The sequence below is a fragment of the Chiloscyllium punctatum genome, chromosome 7 (genome assembly GCF_047496795.1).
Source record: "Chiloscyllium punctatum isolate Juve2018m chromosome 7, sChiPun1.3, whole genome shotgun sequence".
NCBI lineage: Eukaryota > Metazoa > Chordata > Chondrichthyes > Orectolobiformes > Hemiscylliidae > Chiloscyllium > Chiloscyllium punctatum.
This window is the reverse complement of record NC_092745.1, coordinates 90,951,832-90,967,542: the sequence shown is the minus strand read 5'-3', so window position 1 is coordinate 90,967,542 and position 15,711 is coordinate 90,951,832. Positions and strand designations below refer to the sequence as shown.

Sequence of the window (15,711 nt, the reverse complement as noted above, 5' to 3'; positions counted from 1 at the left end):
TTCCGATAGGAAGGAGACCAGAATTGCCCGCAATATTCCAACAGTGACCTAACCAATGTGCTGTACAGATGAAACATGACCTCCCAACTCCTGTACTCAATACTCTGACCAATAAAGGAAAGCATACCAAACGCCGCTTTCACTATCCTATCTACCTGCGACTCCACTTTCAAGGAGCTATGAACCTGCACTCCAAGGTCTCTTTGTTCAGCAACACTCCCTAGGACTTTACCATTAAGTGTATAAGTCCTGCTAAGATTTGCTTTCCCAAAATGCAGCACCTTATATTTATCTGAATTAAACGCCATCTGCCACTTCTCAGCCCATTGGTCTATCTGATCAAGATCCCGTTATAATTTGAAACATGATAGAATTTCAAATTCAGTTTGAGGGACTCCAACCAATTTCTTCAGCTTAACATAAGAGCATTAACTATCAACAGCAAATGCCGACTGAATGGCTGAATAGACATACAGCTGCAAAAGATTGATGAGAAATAAAGTCAAAAGTTGAACAATTAGGACAAAAAGTGCAGTTCTAAGTGAATTAATTGGTGGGGAAGATTGGACAGAGTAACATCCAATCCACCAACACTCATCTCGGAAATGTACTGGAAACCAGAAAGATCCATTGAGAAAAGCAGAAAGAGTTGTCTAAAGCAAATTGGAAAAATGGACCAAGGGGAAATTTAGAGGCTGAGCAGTGGCAGAAAATTAAACTGATGATATTTCATAACACTTACCAAAACTTAGGAGGACAGCATAAACAAAGGATAACAGATAAGCAAGGTGCTAGTGGGAGGGAGGATTTTATAACTGGCTTTACCACGAGGGACAAAGTCTTGACAAACAAATGGGATTGAAGGCAGACAAGTCACCAGGACCTGAGAGCCTGCATTCAAAGGTTTTAAAGGAAGTAGCTGCAATGATAGAGAAGACATGGACCAGAATATTCCAGAATGGTTCCAGTAGATTGGAGAACCACCAACATGGCCTCCCCTGAGGTGATGATGGTGGGGGTCAGGAAGACTGACAGAAAGCAGGAATCTATAGCTTACAGCATGGGAGCTCTTGTTACTGGGTATAATTAATTCTGACTCTGTGTTAATGTGTCTTTTCAGCTTTGTCCTAATTAGTAGAATATCACATAGACAGTTCTCTGTTCTAAATTAGAGTTTAGAAGACTGAGTTTAGAAGACTGAGAGGGGATCTAATTGAAACGTATAGGATTATGAAAGGACTGGACACTCTGGCAGGAGGGAACATATTTCCGTTGATGGGGGAGTGCCGAACCAGAGGACACAACTTAAAAATACGGGGTAGACCATTTAGGACAGAGATGAGGAGAAACTACTTCACCCAGAGAGTGGTGGCTGTGTGGAATGCTCTGCCCCAGAGGGCAGTGGAGGCCCAGTCTCTGGATTCTTTTAAGAAAGAATTGGATAGAGCTCTTAAAGATAGTGGAGTCAAGGGGTATGGAGATAAGGCTGGAACAGGATACTGATTAGCAATGATCAGCCATGATCATATTGAATTGCGGTGCAGGCTCGAAGGGCAGAATGGCCTACTCCTGCATCTATTGTCTATTGTCTATTGTCTATTATTTACTACCTATAATGACTTGGAGGAGGGGCATAGTGCAATGTATCTTTGCTGATGATACAAAAGTAGGTAGTCATCTTTGTAAACCTGTGTTGAACTCCCTCCAGGGCCCAGATATCCTTCCTAAGATCTGATGCCCAGATCTACCTACTTACTCTGTAGGTCTACCTAGGGTCTTGTATAATTGCAGCATAACATCTGCATCCTGTATTCCAGTTCTTTCAATAAGAAGACCAGCATTCTTGACTATTTTCTGCACCTGTTTGTGGCATTTTAAAGAGCTATGTACCTGATCCCCAAATCTCACTGAGCAAACACGTATTTAAGTTTTAAAAGGCACAAAATATCCTGATCTACCCTTTATCAGTTCAAAATAGAAACCTTGCCTGATTATATTAAAATCCTTCTGCCACAGCTTTGCGCAGTCACCTGATTACTAATATCCTGTTGTAGTATTATGCGTTATCAACACTGTCGACAATGCTACCCAATTGTCTCATCAGCAGATTTGATTTGGTTTGCCATTATCCAAGTAACAAACTCTTGTGTGGGACTTTATCAAATCCTTCTACAAGTCTATATAAACAACATCTATTGACTTACCTCTTGTTCACCATCTTTAATACCTTTGTTGGCAATTTTTAGAACGATTTTTAGCTTGGTTTTTTTTTTCTTTTTAATTAACATTGATATCAAAATTGTGATTACATTGTGAAGAACAACAGATATGTTGCTATCCTTATATGTCCTTGATTTAACAGATTCGAGCTCTTCAGTCATTTACCAAAGAAGACTTGGTGAATTGGTTCAGAACCCACAAGGAACACAAGAGTAAAAAACTTAGTATTCATGTAAGTCCAGTGCATCCATTAGATTTCCTCTTGATTTCAAATGATCTTTAGGTATAATATCTCATGTAAAAAAAATGTACTTCATTCTGAGATGACAAAACAGTAAGTTGCGAACGTATTTATAGTCCATACAAAGAAAAAGTTGTTTTAAATGCCTACTGCTTAAATGATTAGTGCATTCCCTCAATGCATTTCCAGTCAAACTATCTTATTCTCGTATATAGGTCGATCTTGTGTATAAGTCAACCCATTATTTTGCCCCAAAGTCTGGTATTTTTCATGTACCTCGTGTATACGTTGACCCTAGTTTTTCAGGGGTCTCTTCCTAATCATATATGCAACCTTAAAGGGCATGATTTGTACATTTTTGATTCAAATGCAATACTTGTGTCATTACAAATATCTACGATACATTACGGCAGCCCTCGACCTTGTCTTCCCGTCATTGCCTCAGTTTCGTAGAAATAGGTGTTGCGTACAGTTATGCTCCAAACTTATTGTAAAGCTCCCCCAAATTTTCTCGACAAAATGGCATTACGAAGAAACAAGCATACAGCACAGTTTGAATGAAACGTTGAAGTTACACAGAAGACCGACAATACCATAGCTGCGAGGGAGTTCTGTTTCTGAAAAAGCCACACAGTTAAAGGCCGTGTCAAAACAGAAGTATGCAAAGTGAGGGAAGCTGAACAAGTGGCCACAACTAGAAGAAAGGGTTGCTGACATCAGAATAGAAGCATCGTGACTCAATAATGTATCAGAATTCGCACCAAAAACGAAGCAAAAAAGGGTGGATTTGGTGATTTCAAAGCCAGTGCTAGTTGGTGCAGTAGGTTTATGAAAATGTATGATTTCATGCTTAGACAGCAAAACAAGATTGCCCAATGTCTACTTGCAGAGCTTAATGACAAGTTAATGAGGTTCCATCACTTCGTACAGAGGAACCTCGATTATCCGAACGAGATGGGCAGGCACTATTTCATTTGGATAATTGATTATTCAGTTAATCGATTCAATGCCTCTCCTCTGAGGGTCAGAGTTTTCTGTTAAGTTTGCTCCCTGTTCAGGTGTCCAACACTACACCACCCCCCAAAAACACAGCCAGCACTGCCCCACCCACCCCCCAGCACCATGCCCCCAGCTCCCCCTGCTTGCACCTCTGCCCCTGTCAGCCCCTCTGTGGCAGCAGCCGGACTGTACACCAACAGTAAGATTGCTGCTGCATTTGTGGGGTAAGTTTCCAAACAGCGCGCACAACTTTTTACTGCAATGTTTTGACAAATTCCCACTCTGCCCTGTACAGGAGAGAATATCTGGGAAAGGGGAATTTAGGGTTCACCCCTGTGTAGAACTCTAGGGAGAGTGAGTGGGTGGGAGGTCAGTCATTTGGAGACGGGCTCCCATTGATGTCCAGAACTGTTCTCAGCAGCATTTCAGTGAGCCGAGAACGTTTTTAATCATTGTAAACAAAAGATGCGGTCAGGGTTGAAACAGCTTTGATGTAATGTTTCTATCAGGACTTCCAGATCTCCTTTTGGATAATTCAATATCGGTAATTGATATTTGGATAATAGACGTTCCTCTGTAATCAGAAATTGGAAGAAAAACGGATACAGACTCTCATGCGTCGGCAATATGAATAAAACCCCAATAAACTTTGTTTTTGCTCCAATCTTGTCCACAGTTCTGTTCCCTGGCATATCAGTTTTGGTTAAGATTACGAGTATCTGGAAAGACACTGCTTGATTAGGGACAGCCAGCACGGATTTGTGAAGGGTAGGTCTTGCCTTACAAGTCTTATTGAATTCTTCGAGGAGGTGACCAAGCATGTGGAGGAGGGTAGAGCAGTGGATGTAGTGTACATGGATTTTAGTAAGGCATTTGATAAGGTTCCCCATGGTAGGCTTATGCGGAAAGTCAGGAGGCATGGGATAGAGGGAAATTTGGCCAATTGGATAGAAAACTGGCTAACCGGTCGAAGTCAGAGAGTGGCGGTAGATGGTAAATATTCAGCATGGAGTCCAGTTACAAGTGGAGTTCCACAGGGATCAGTTCTGGGTCCTCTGCTGTTTGTAATTTTTATTAATGACTTAGAGGAGGGAGTCGAAGGGTGGGTCAGTAAATTTGCAGATGATACAAAGATAGGTGGAGTTGTGGACAGTGAGGAGGGCTGTTGTCGGCTGCAGAGGGACTTAGATAGGATGCAGAGCTGGGCTGAGGAGTGGCAGATGGAGTTCAACCCTGCCAAGTGTGAGGTTGTCCATTTTGGAAGAACAAATCAGAATGCGGAATACAGGGTTAATGGTAGGGTTCTTGGTCAGGTGGAGGAACAGAGGGATCTTGGGGTCTATGTACATAGATCTTTGAAGGTTGCCACTCAGGTGGATAGAGTTTGTAAGAAGGCCTATGGAGTATTATCGTTCATTAGCAGAGGGATTGAATTCAAGAGTCGTGAGGTGATGTTGCAGCTGTACAGGACTTTGGTTAGGCCACATTTGGAGTACTGTGTGCAGTTCTGGTCGCCTCACTTTAGGAAAGATGTGGAAGCTTTGGAGAGGGTGCAGAGAAGATTTACCAGGATGTTGCCTGGAATGGAGAGTAGGTCGTACGAGGATAGGTTGAGAGTTCTCGGCCTTTTCTCGTTGGAACGGCGAAGGATGAGGGGTGACTTGATAGAGGTTTATAAGATGATCAGAGGAATAGATAGAGTAGACAGTCAGAAACTTTTTCCCCGGGTACAACAGAGTGTTACAAGGGGACATAAATTTAAGGTGAAGGGTGGAAGGTATAGGGGAGATGTCAGGGGTGGGTTCTTTACCCAGAGAGTGGTGGGGGCATGGAATGCGCTGCCCGAGGGAGTGGTAGAGTCAGATTCATTGGCGACCTTTAAGCGGCATTTGGATAGGTACATGGATGGGTGCTTAATCTAGGATAGAAGTTCGGCACAACATCGTGGGCCGAAGGGCCTGTTCTGTGCTGTATTGTTCTATGTTCTATGTTCTATGTTCTATTACTGGGCATGAAAGGACTCGATTCACTGTGGTACTTGGTTGTATGGTAGATGGAACAAAGTTAAAACCTTTGGTGATCTTTGAACGGAAAACTCTGCCCAGGCAGAAATTTCCGAAAGGCATTGTTGTCATCGTCCATGATAAAGGGTGGATGGATGAAGGTGGCTGCAAGATTTTGATAAGGGAGGTCTGGAATACGCGACCAGGTGTACTTAGAAAGAAAAAAAGTTTACTGGTTTGGAATATGTTCAGATCTCACAGAGTGAAAAGTGTTACCACTGAACTTGGAGCTAAGAATACTGACATTGCAATGATTCCTGGAGGCCTTACGAACATGTTGCAGCAACTGGATGTTAGCATCAATAAACCTTTTAAGGACTTAGTACAGAAGAAATGGGACACTTGGATGCAAGTAGGGGAAAAAAGCTTCACAAAGGATGGCAACATGCGTGCTCCATTATTTGCAACTGTATGAGAGTGTATTGTTGAGTCCTGGAAGGAGATGAAAACTGAAGTTATTGAGAAAGCCTTCAAAAAATATGGAATTTCTAATGCTTTTTAGATGGAATGGAGGATGATTGATTATTTATGGTCAGATGGGAGTGATGACAAATCAATTGATGATCCCCTTGAGGGTTCAAATGAAGATGATCCATATGACAATATGCTTGATCCTGGACGACTGGAATGAATTATTCAGTGGTGCAACTGATGAGGACAGTGAATCTGAAGGATTCTAATGGACTTTTGCATGTACCGGTAACTTTTTTTAAAGCAGCTATCCCATAATATTTGTGATATATGGTGAGAAGAGTTTTTTGATGTAAAATGTTTGCATGAAACTACTAATAAATACAACTGTCTATTCAAATAAAATATTATCCGTTCTTTTTTTACTGCTCGTTTTTTGTTTCGTGAATTGTATTTGCTGGTATGCTTGTTAACTTTTGTATAAACCGTTATGTGTAGACCTATATGCACTTTATGGTACTACCATAGCAGGCTGAATGGAGACAGTTAATTTGTAGATAAATATTTAACAATGGCCATAATTCTTTTTCCTTTTGTTATTTGTGATTTCATGTAGAGATCTGGCTCTTGTTTGTCCAACTTCTGACTCTTGCCAAGCATGAATTTCAACCCCTCAAAAACAATACCTCGTGTATAAGTCAACCCCCTAATTTCAGCTGAAAACATTTTCAAAACTCTATTTGTACCATAAATATGGTATACAATTTTTAAAGTGTCCAAGTTTAATCCATAAAAATATCCTGCCAAGCTATTCAAACCTTCCTGATGAAGGGCTTTTGCCCGAAACGTCAATTTTCCTGCTCCTCAGATGCTGCCTGACCTGCTGTGCTTTTCCAGCATCACTCTAATCTAGAATCTGGTTTCCAGCATCTGCAGTCCTTGTTTTTACCTAAGCTACTCAAACTACTCCATTCATACCAATAAGTTGATTATGAATGGGTTTGACAGATGCAAATTGTGTTGTAAAATCTAGTAAACACTTAAGTGTTTTGAGGTATAAAGACCATTCTGGACCACTGCCTGAAGTGTTCCAATGAAGCTCAATCCAAACTAGAGCAACATCTCCTTTTCCACTTAGGCATTCTACAGCCTCTAGGACCCAACACTGCATTCCACAACTTCAGAGCATGACCTCTGTGCACCATTTTTCTTACATTCCATACTCTCTTGGGCTGTGTCTTGTTCTAACTTGTTGGCTTTGCTGTCAGCAGCATGATCAATTTTCTGTTCTATAGCTACCATTTATAGTTACTTTACATCTGTCTCTCCTTTACCACCAATATCTCTGCCTTTTTTTCTGTTGCTGTGGGTACGCTCACCATCTGCTCCTCCTCCCCCTCTAACACAAAAGCATTAAAAAAACAAATTTCCAGCTTGTTTCATTTTCTGAAGTGTCATGCTGGACTCAAAATATTAACCCTGTTTCTATCTCCACAGATACTGCTAGATCTACCAGGTTCCTCCAGCATTTTGTTTTTATTTCAGATTTCAAGCATCCACAGTATTTTGCTTTTACTTGAGAAATTTGGACTGTTTCTGTTATTTGTTGTATGGGGTAATTGTGATTATCTATTTTAAATGAATGCATTAACTGCTTTATTTACAGAGTCACATTTTGTTTGGCAAATAAATTATTCACTACACAGCATTCTTGCATGGTTAGCATATAAACAATCCTCAACAGAATTGTTTTCCACTTCCATCAAGTGTAATGTAGTATAGTATCTCTCTAAAATTTATTACCCATTTCAAATTGATTTCTATATTTTAACCAAATGTTTCCTGCAATGCAAATTCAAGTAAATTACAGTTTACAACTGATGAACTGTCAATCATTTTTTAAAAATTCTGTTTTAAGCACTTGGCTTTTCACTTTGAGTAAGTACTTCCTCCTGGTATGCAATTTACTGCGGTTAGAAATTGTGGACCATTTAATTTTGTAATTTTATTGTCTGCTAGTGGATGATGAATAAGTACTGTGATGTGCAAACATTAGTAAGATTTGTTTTTGGTATATCAGTAATTTTATTGGAGATCCAAATGTACTCATTCTTATTGGTTTGATGCTTTGCAGGTGACTGGACATGGGCAACATGAACCAGATCTAACCAATGTCGCCTCATGTGAATCAAAGTTCATACATGGAGAAGCATGTCAGCTCATTTACTTACCTGTGTCCCCTCAGATGGAGCACGCAACCACTATTAATGATATAACTGCATTCAATTCAAAACTCAAACTTTATCCTTTGCATAAAATATTGAAATGATGATTGTCAATTGGAGAAGGTCACAGGAAGAGTATGCACTGTTTAAGAATATGCAGTTTACATGTAAAATTAAATCCTGATTCGTGGTGTTCTGCTTTAGGAGGAGAGGCATTTCACCATAAATTGGTGCAACTTCATATGCAAGCGTGTCAATATAACTAGTTAACAGTGTATTTTGATGTCTGTATTTTAGTGATCACCTAATAATGATACACTTGCACCAGAATTTATTGAGGCAGAAAAGCAGTAAATATTTGAATAATTATGCAGTTTGGTTTGTCATTGCTTTCTGGAAAATGTCATTTAAAACACTTGAAGCATTCTTTTGTAAGTGCTAATGTATTCGGCAGACCTGTTTTTAAACTAGTGGGCTTGATTGAGAAGAATATCAAACTTAAAATTGTTTTGCCTATTTTACCTCTGATCAAACCTACCTATTTAGAACAGATCAGTTTTGTATGGCAAGCAATCATTGATTAATTCTCAAATAAGCTGGTGTTTTCAAAGACCAAACTGATGCATTTGCAAAAAAGAAATCCCCCATTAAACAGATCTTTGAGTGAATTATTTTGAATTTGTAATGTTTGCTTTAATGCTTATAAATGGGATATGTGGCAGTTTTCATGTCTGAATTACTGGTTGTGTAACCAGAATAAATATGACACACATATGATAGAGGCATTGCTCTGTGGTTCCTAAACACTGTATGAAAACTAAAATTTACTTAACCGTTTTCCAGTGAGAAGGTGAGACTAGGAAAAAAAAATGTATAAGGCATGGATCGGATTTCTTTGAGATCCTTTTGAGGTGCTGGAAATCCAGGAGATAGAGTTATTTTCTTGTAGATAAGAGAGTATATTTTCAGCTCACAAATTTTGATTGTAACTGCATAATCTCTTTGTCCCACTCTCCAGCTACAAAAGGTTTAGAATGAAACTGGAGGGGCTTTGTCCTGCACTCACCAGTTTGTATTATGCATTTTAAAATCAGTCACTAAAGTTGCACAATTGCTTTTTTCATCCCTTAGTTAAAATTACTGTATTTTGATTCATTTATGATAGTTTGTCTTCTTCCAAACAGCCTGTCATCAGTGCTGTATGGTTGAACATTAGGCAACAGTTCCAAGAAGGTTTTGCATGGTGTCCTCGGAGCAAGGATATCAGAACTAATCTTCAAAAAGGAAGTCAGCATATTTGAGTATTGACTTGTGTTTTTCTGGAAAAAAATTTTTTGGAAGTGCCCATCAATTCAGTGATTTTCTAGTCACAAACCTATATAACATCAAATTATTATCCATTCTAAGAAATGAAAGTTTAATTCCTTGCTATAGATTTTTATTTGCTGAAAATGTGTGCTGTCACTGAGCTCTAGAGGCTCAGTGACAGCACAAAGTACATCTTTTTTCTGGTTTCTTATTTTCTGTTTTCATTCAAGGTATTTGTATGAAATTAATTTTGGGAATGTGAACAGAAATCTAATAATCACTGCAGATACAGTAACTAAATGGGAGTTGATCGTTGTTCAGTGTAGATAAGAGTGACTGGGAGCATCAAGATTTGCATCTACGGTGTGCTAAACTAACTGATGCTCAGCTATTCTATTTCTATTTCTAGTTTACCTTCTATTTTACTGCTCATGATCATTTACCAAGAACAGTACTAGTTATTAGTGCACTGAGATAATAGAGGTGTTCTCAGTACTGCCAGCATTCTAAGCTTGCATATGTAGGATAAAATAAGGTAATTGATAATAAAGCAGGGAACTGTTGCCTGGAGAAGACTGAAGAAAAGCTCACTATTAGCAAAATCCAGTTCTTTCCTACTTAGTGACAGCTATCTTTTAACAAATCAATTACTGTAAGTAATGAGGTAGTAGAAATAAGGAGGCATAAATTTTTTTTAAAAAACAGGTCTCCACTATCAAACACCATTCTGGAAGCATCTTTTAGAAAGAAGTCAATGGAGATAAACTGGGCATGAATAGTTTTGCAGATTTGATCCAATGAGTATGGGTACGTCCAAGTGTTCATGCATCAGTTGCTTTTATCCACCTTCACAGTGGAGATCATGGTATGGGAGATGCTGTTATATATATAAACAGGAAGCACTGATTAGACAATGTTTACTTCACATAAAGGATCTGCTTCTGACATAAAACCACAGCTATAATGAAGCTGATAAAAATAAACACTGGTAACTAGAATCACATAGTAAATTGAAAATTAAGGGTATTGTTTCCATCAAGGTGAAAAACTAATATTTGAGCAAAGCTATAGAATAGGAAGAAATGGAAGTTCTGAAGGTGATTGTCAACAGTGACATATCTGTGCAGTGGCATGGGTAGGTTAAATGTGTCGGTTTGTAGATGTGGCCATTTAACCTTGCAAAGCACACCTGGCTGTTCATCCTTTTCTTGCTCCTCCTGTGCAGGCTATTGGCACTGATCTGTAGTGAGATTTAGGTGAGCCAAGGCTGCCAGGGAAGAGGATTTATTGTTTTGCCTGGGAGCTTGGACAAGACTCAGGTTGGTTTTTGTCTGGTCTGAGACAAGGGAGGTGAGGGTTGATGCAATGAGGAAGGCCCTGCCTGGATGGCCTATAAACGTGGCAGTGGAAAACGTCCCAATGGGATGACACTCTCCTACCCATACACCACATATTTGCCATTCAACTCACAACAATTTGCGTATTAAGCCGAAAAGCACTTGATTTAAAAGAAAACTTGTCCCAGGCCCTGCAAAAGTGACAACCTTTAACATGCCTGAAGCCACACTTTAATGACACAAAGGGCAGAATAATCCTACGTCTTTGACACTTATGGACAGTTTAATAATTTCTGGTTAGTTGAAATCAAATAATTGCATCATTTTGTAACTAATATTGGAAAAAAAACCTTGGTATGTAGTCTTGGAGTGCACAAGATGCTGAAATATAGTAGTAGCTACACTTTCGAAAGTACTTAAAGATGATGGGTTTGATGATTAATATACATTCAAGCACTTCACACTACATTATTAAAGCACTTCATGAAAATTCATTGACAATTATAAAATGTACTTTATGAATGTTTATTTTTGTTGCTACAACAAACAAAAGAATGAAAACTAGCTGCAATCATCTTACACATTCCAGTTAGGTATCATTCTTGGATAAAATTTTATACAGACTTCAATCAAAGGTAACACTCTGAAATTAATAAGGCCCTCAGTGTTAAATTATAATGCAAAATCATTGGCTTCATTTTCATTTTACATCTATATATAAACATTTATGCATCAGTACACTAATTAATAAACACTGTCCATATTAATGAAATTATCTCTCTCTCTATATATATATATGTACACGCATCTATGAAAAGAGATTGAAGCAGTCATGAAACATTCTAGTAAAGCCCTACATTGATGGGTGTAGGACTCGACTTAACACAACGTATGGAAGTGTTACCATTTTTTTAAACATCTAAAATGGCAATATAGAGAGTGCACTTAGTTGTGCAGATATCCAAGATTTTTTTTTCCTCAGATTTCTTGATTGTTTTTCAATGCATACACAAATTTTGGCAGATGAACTTGTAAATCTAACTTGGAGATCTGCAACTAGAATTACAAATTTTTGATGTGGAGCAGGAGCAAACATTCCCAACAGCCGTTCTATAGCACTAAAATTTTTTCACAATATCTTACAAGAGCTAACTGTTCCACCACACTTTTTTAAAGTCCAATTTCCCTGAGAAAGGAACCACTTAAAATGTTACCAGATGAAACCTGAAAAATGCATTTCTTCATTGAATGCAGTTGTGTAACCACAAAGCTAGATAGTTTTATTAAATTTTAAGAATCTTGATACAAAATTTTCTGTCAGGTGAAAGGGAGTTTTGTTTATCATTCGAAGGCTTTAAATGGTGCTCTGTTCAGACATTGAATATCCTAGTATCGATTGCCTCCTAACCTCTTTAACAATGGATCATCGTATATCCAGCATTCTCCATCTTCATGAAACACCTAGAGATAAAGTGTGATTTATGAGATCACAGTTTCCAAAGTATAGCAATTAAATTACTACATTACGACACTCAAACTAAATACATAGGTTAATTGTCGAATGCCTGAAGGTACTGACCAATGCAATATAAAACCATACAAACCAGAAGGTTCTACGTTTGGTTTCTGGACTGTGCTGGGTTAGTGTAGTTGAGCCAGGGTCATAGCTGGGGAAACCACAAGTAACATAAGCATTTTGAGCTTTGGCAGATGATGGAGGAGTCAAATCCGAATTCCTGCTGCTCATCATCAGTTAGTTGACTTTTGTGGTAGAGGAAGGGGGAAGAAATGCTTAAATCAGTAACTGACAGAATCCTAGTATAAATACCTCCCTATTTCTCCCCTTTTTTTTAGCTTTGACAAAGGGTCAGTCAAACTCTTTTCTCTCCTGACAGACCTGCTGAGATTTTTCAGCATTTTCTCTTTTGGTTTCAGATTCCAGCATCCGCAGTAATTTGCTTTTATAATGATAGAATCCTACTTGCTCATAATTTAGCCAATAAAAATTCACTATTGGAGTTGACAAATGAACCACCTCTTCGATTTGATATCAAGGACATCTTATAAAAAGAGAGATACTGTTGTTTTATTTATATTAAATAACCAATACAGAAAATAAATGAGTTTTCAATAAGGAAACTAAACTTAGAAATAATTTATCACACTTTAGAAATCACTGTGTAGACTTCAGCTTAAGTACTTTCGAAAGAGTGTTGAGACAAATGAACTGAGATCTAACCATTGATTATAAGGGAATACCATACCTTTCTTGCTTTTGTACTCTATGCTTCAATCTAAAAAGTCACTCATTAATACATCATTTTTTCCAACTAGTCCTGACACCTTTAAAAATATCTTTTGTCTGCAAACCCTTGGGTCTGTCATCTTACACCCTTTTTAAGATTTTACCAATTAGATTATACTACCCATTTCATTCTGAAATGCATCAACTCTCCTGTATCCACATTAAATTTAATCCATTATGTATCTAGCTGTTTTTATTAGTCTGTCCACACTTATCTGAAGTCTGTTACTGTCCTCATCTTTCCTACATTTTTAAGTTTTGCCATCTGCAAACTTTGCACCAGATCCAGGTTATTAATGTCTTAAAGGTAAATGAACCAATGTACAGTAACCCTGAGAGCACCACTGTACACAGAGGAACCTCGATATCCGAACAAGATCAGCGGGCACTATTTCGTTCGGATAATTGATTATTCAGTTAATGGAGTTCCTTCGGGGCTTGGAATTTCATGTGAAGTCTGCTCCCCGTTCAGGAGACTAGGCAAAAGCACACTGCACGTGAGACCTGCCCACTGCCTGCCCCACCCCTCCTGCCCCCCAATCCATTCCTCCCGGCAGCCGGACTGTACACTAACAGTAATACTGCTGCTGCCTTTGTGGGGTAAGTCTCCAAATAGCGCGCGCACACAACGTTTTGACAGGTTCCACCTCTGTCCTGTACAGGAAAATGTTGGTAAGATTATCTGGGTAAGGGGAGTTTAGGGTTCAGCCCTGTGTAGAACTCCAGGGAAAGCTTTGGGGGGGAGAGAGAGACAGTGCCTGGTCTGTCCAATATTGTTCTCGGTAGCATTTCAGTGAGCAGAGTTAGTTTTTAATCATTGTACCTATAAACAAAAGATGCAATCAGGGTTGAAACAGCTCTTTGACATAACGTTTCTGTCAGGACCTTGAGATCCCCTTTAGATAATCCGATATTCGGATAATTGATATTCAGATAATCAAAGTTCCCCTGTACTTCCTTCCAGTGTGAAGGACAATTAATCATTCACTATAATTGTCTGTTTTCAGTATCTGTCAATTTCATATTCTTGCTGCCTTTAATTTCATGTGCATCGATTTTGCTAAAATATCTATTATAATCTTTACATGGATTGATACAGTACACATTGACCACTTACACATTAATGCTCCCATAATTTTACCAAAGACTCATGTGATTTGGCTTTAATAATCTGTATGGCTATTAGTTACGAACCCATATTCTTCCAACAATTTTGCTTGGGATTGTTGTCACTAAATGCTTTTGCACCACTGGGGTTAGGTTGAACAAATTTGATTTGACAGGTTTCCCCCTTTTTGAAAATCAGTGAAATATTACAAACTATAATCATCTAGAAACATCTCCATACCCAAGAAGGATTGCGAAATTGTTGAGGAGACTCTGCTACCTCAGAAACCAAAGTGGCACTTTATCTGGATCACTTCACATATTATGACAACACTGGCAGCTTCCTTTTCTTTTGAGAAGGCACATTATGTTCACCTGTATTTTGCTTTAGCTTTTCCCATTTATTCTAGATCTAGAATAATCAACAAATCATTACTAAATTGTCTTTACGTAACTGAATCTGAGAAAAGCAGTTAAATTGAAACTTAGTCTCATACCCGTGTCTCCCATTGAACTTCATTCTCTTTTCTTTCCCTTGCTTCAGCTCTTTGTCTTTCCTCAAGTCTATGTTTTGCATCTGTGGCAGCATCAATATCCTTTATTTTCAAATTATGCGTTACATCCTTCCAAAGCCTGAAGAAAAAACACAAATGGGAGATATTTTTTTAAAAAGTGATTAAATATTTACAGCCAATACTGCATGTCTTAGCATTTGGTATTTCCAGATAACAAGAGGTAATTAGCTCCCCTCTTTGTCGACCCTCCTGTAAGTCAGGTAAACTTTTCTTCGCATGTAGCTATCACACCTCAAACTCGGCTAAGGATTTTTTTTGTACAGAACTTCAGCACTGCTGAAAAATAGGAAATTTTGTTGAGGCTCTTCTTGCATTCATCAGGACATTTGCAAGAATACTAATTCAAGATGAAAACCAACATTTCTACTAGTGTAGGAAAATAACATTTAGAATAGAATCCAGACTGTGGAAACAGGCCTTTCGGCCCAACAAGTCCATACCAATCCTCCAAAGAGTAACCCACTCAGACCCATTCCCCAACTGTATTACTCTCATTTTACCCTGACTAATGCACCTAACCTACATATCTCTGAACATAATGGGCAATTTAGGGCAAGTTCACCTAACCTGCACATCTTTAGACTATGGGAGGAAACCAGAGCACCTAGAGGAAACCCACACAGACACAGAGCATGTGCAAACTTCACACATGGACAGTTGATGGAGGCTGAAATTGAAGCCAGGTCCCTGGTGCTGTGAGGCAGCAGTGCTAACCACAGAGCCACTGTGCCTAAGTAGAAGATTACCGTATTGAATGACATAACAAGGACAAAGGACTGAATTCTATCCTTTGTGTTCTTAAATCCTGCAGTAGCTTCAATTGTTTCATGGGATCAGAACGTTTCCAGAGTGTCTTTACATTTCATTAGCCCTGGATGTTTCTTATGAAAAATTATATGACGTAGGAAAGGTGCCTTATC

At 38.7% G+C, this 15,711-nt stretch overlaps 2 protein-coding genes across 6 annotated transcripts in view; one reads left to right on the top strand and one right to left on the bottom strand.

The window, feature by feature from the left end:
* nrd1a (nardilysin a (N-arginine dibasic convertase)) overlaps positions 1-8,827 on the top strand; it is a 120,830-nt gene extending 112,003 nt beyond the window's left edge. For both annotated transcript variants that reach the window (XM_072574286.1, XM_072574287.1), the window contains exons 30-31: positions 2,363-2,452; positions 8,069-8,827. In XM_072574286.1, coding sequence (XP_072430387.1) covers positions 2,363-2,452; positions 8,069-8,263 — 285 coding nt within the window. In that variant the 3' untranslated portion in view covers positions 8,264-8,827. The remainder of the gene's footprint in view (positions 1-2,362; positions 2,453-8,068) is intronic.
* A 2,471-nt stretch (positions 8,828-11,298) lies between these two features.
* The window catches only part of osbpl9 (oxysterol binding protein-like 9), a 229,836-nt gene continuing 225,423 nt past the window's right edge, over positions 11,299-15,711 (bottom strand). For all 4 annotated transcript variants that reach the window (XM_072574282.1, XM_072574283.1, XM_072574284.1 and 1 more), the window contains 2 exons: positions 14,714-14,849; positions 11,299-12,265 (listed from right to left, as the gene is read on the bottom strand). In XM_072574282.1, coding sequence (XP_072430383.1) covers positions 12,191-12,265; positions 14,714-14,849 — 211 coding nt within the window. In that variant the 3' untranslated portion in view covers positions 11,299-12,190. The remainder of the gene's footprint in view (positions 12,266-14,713; positions 14,850-15,711) is intronic.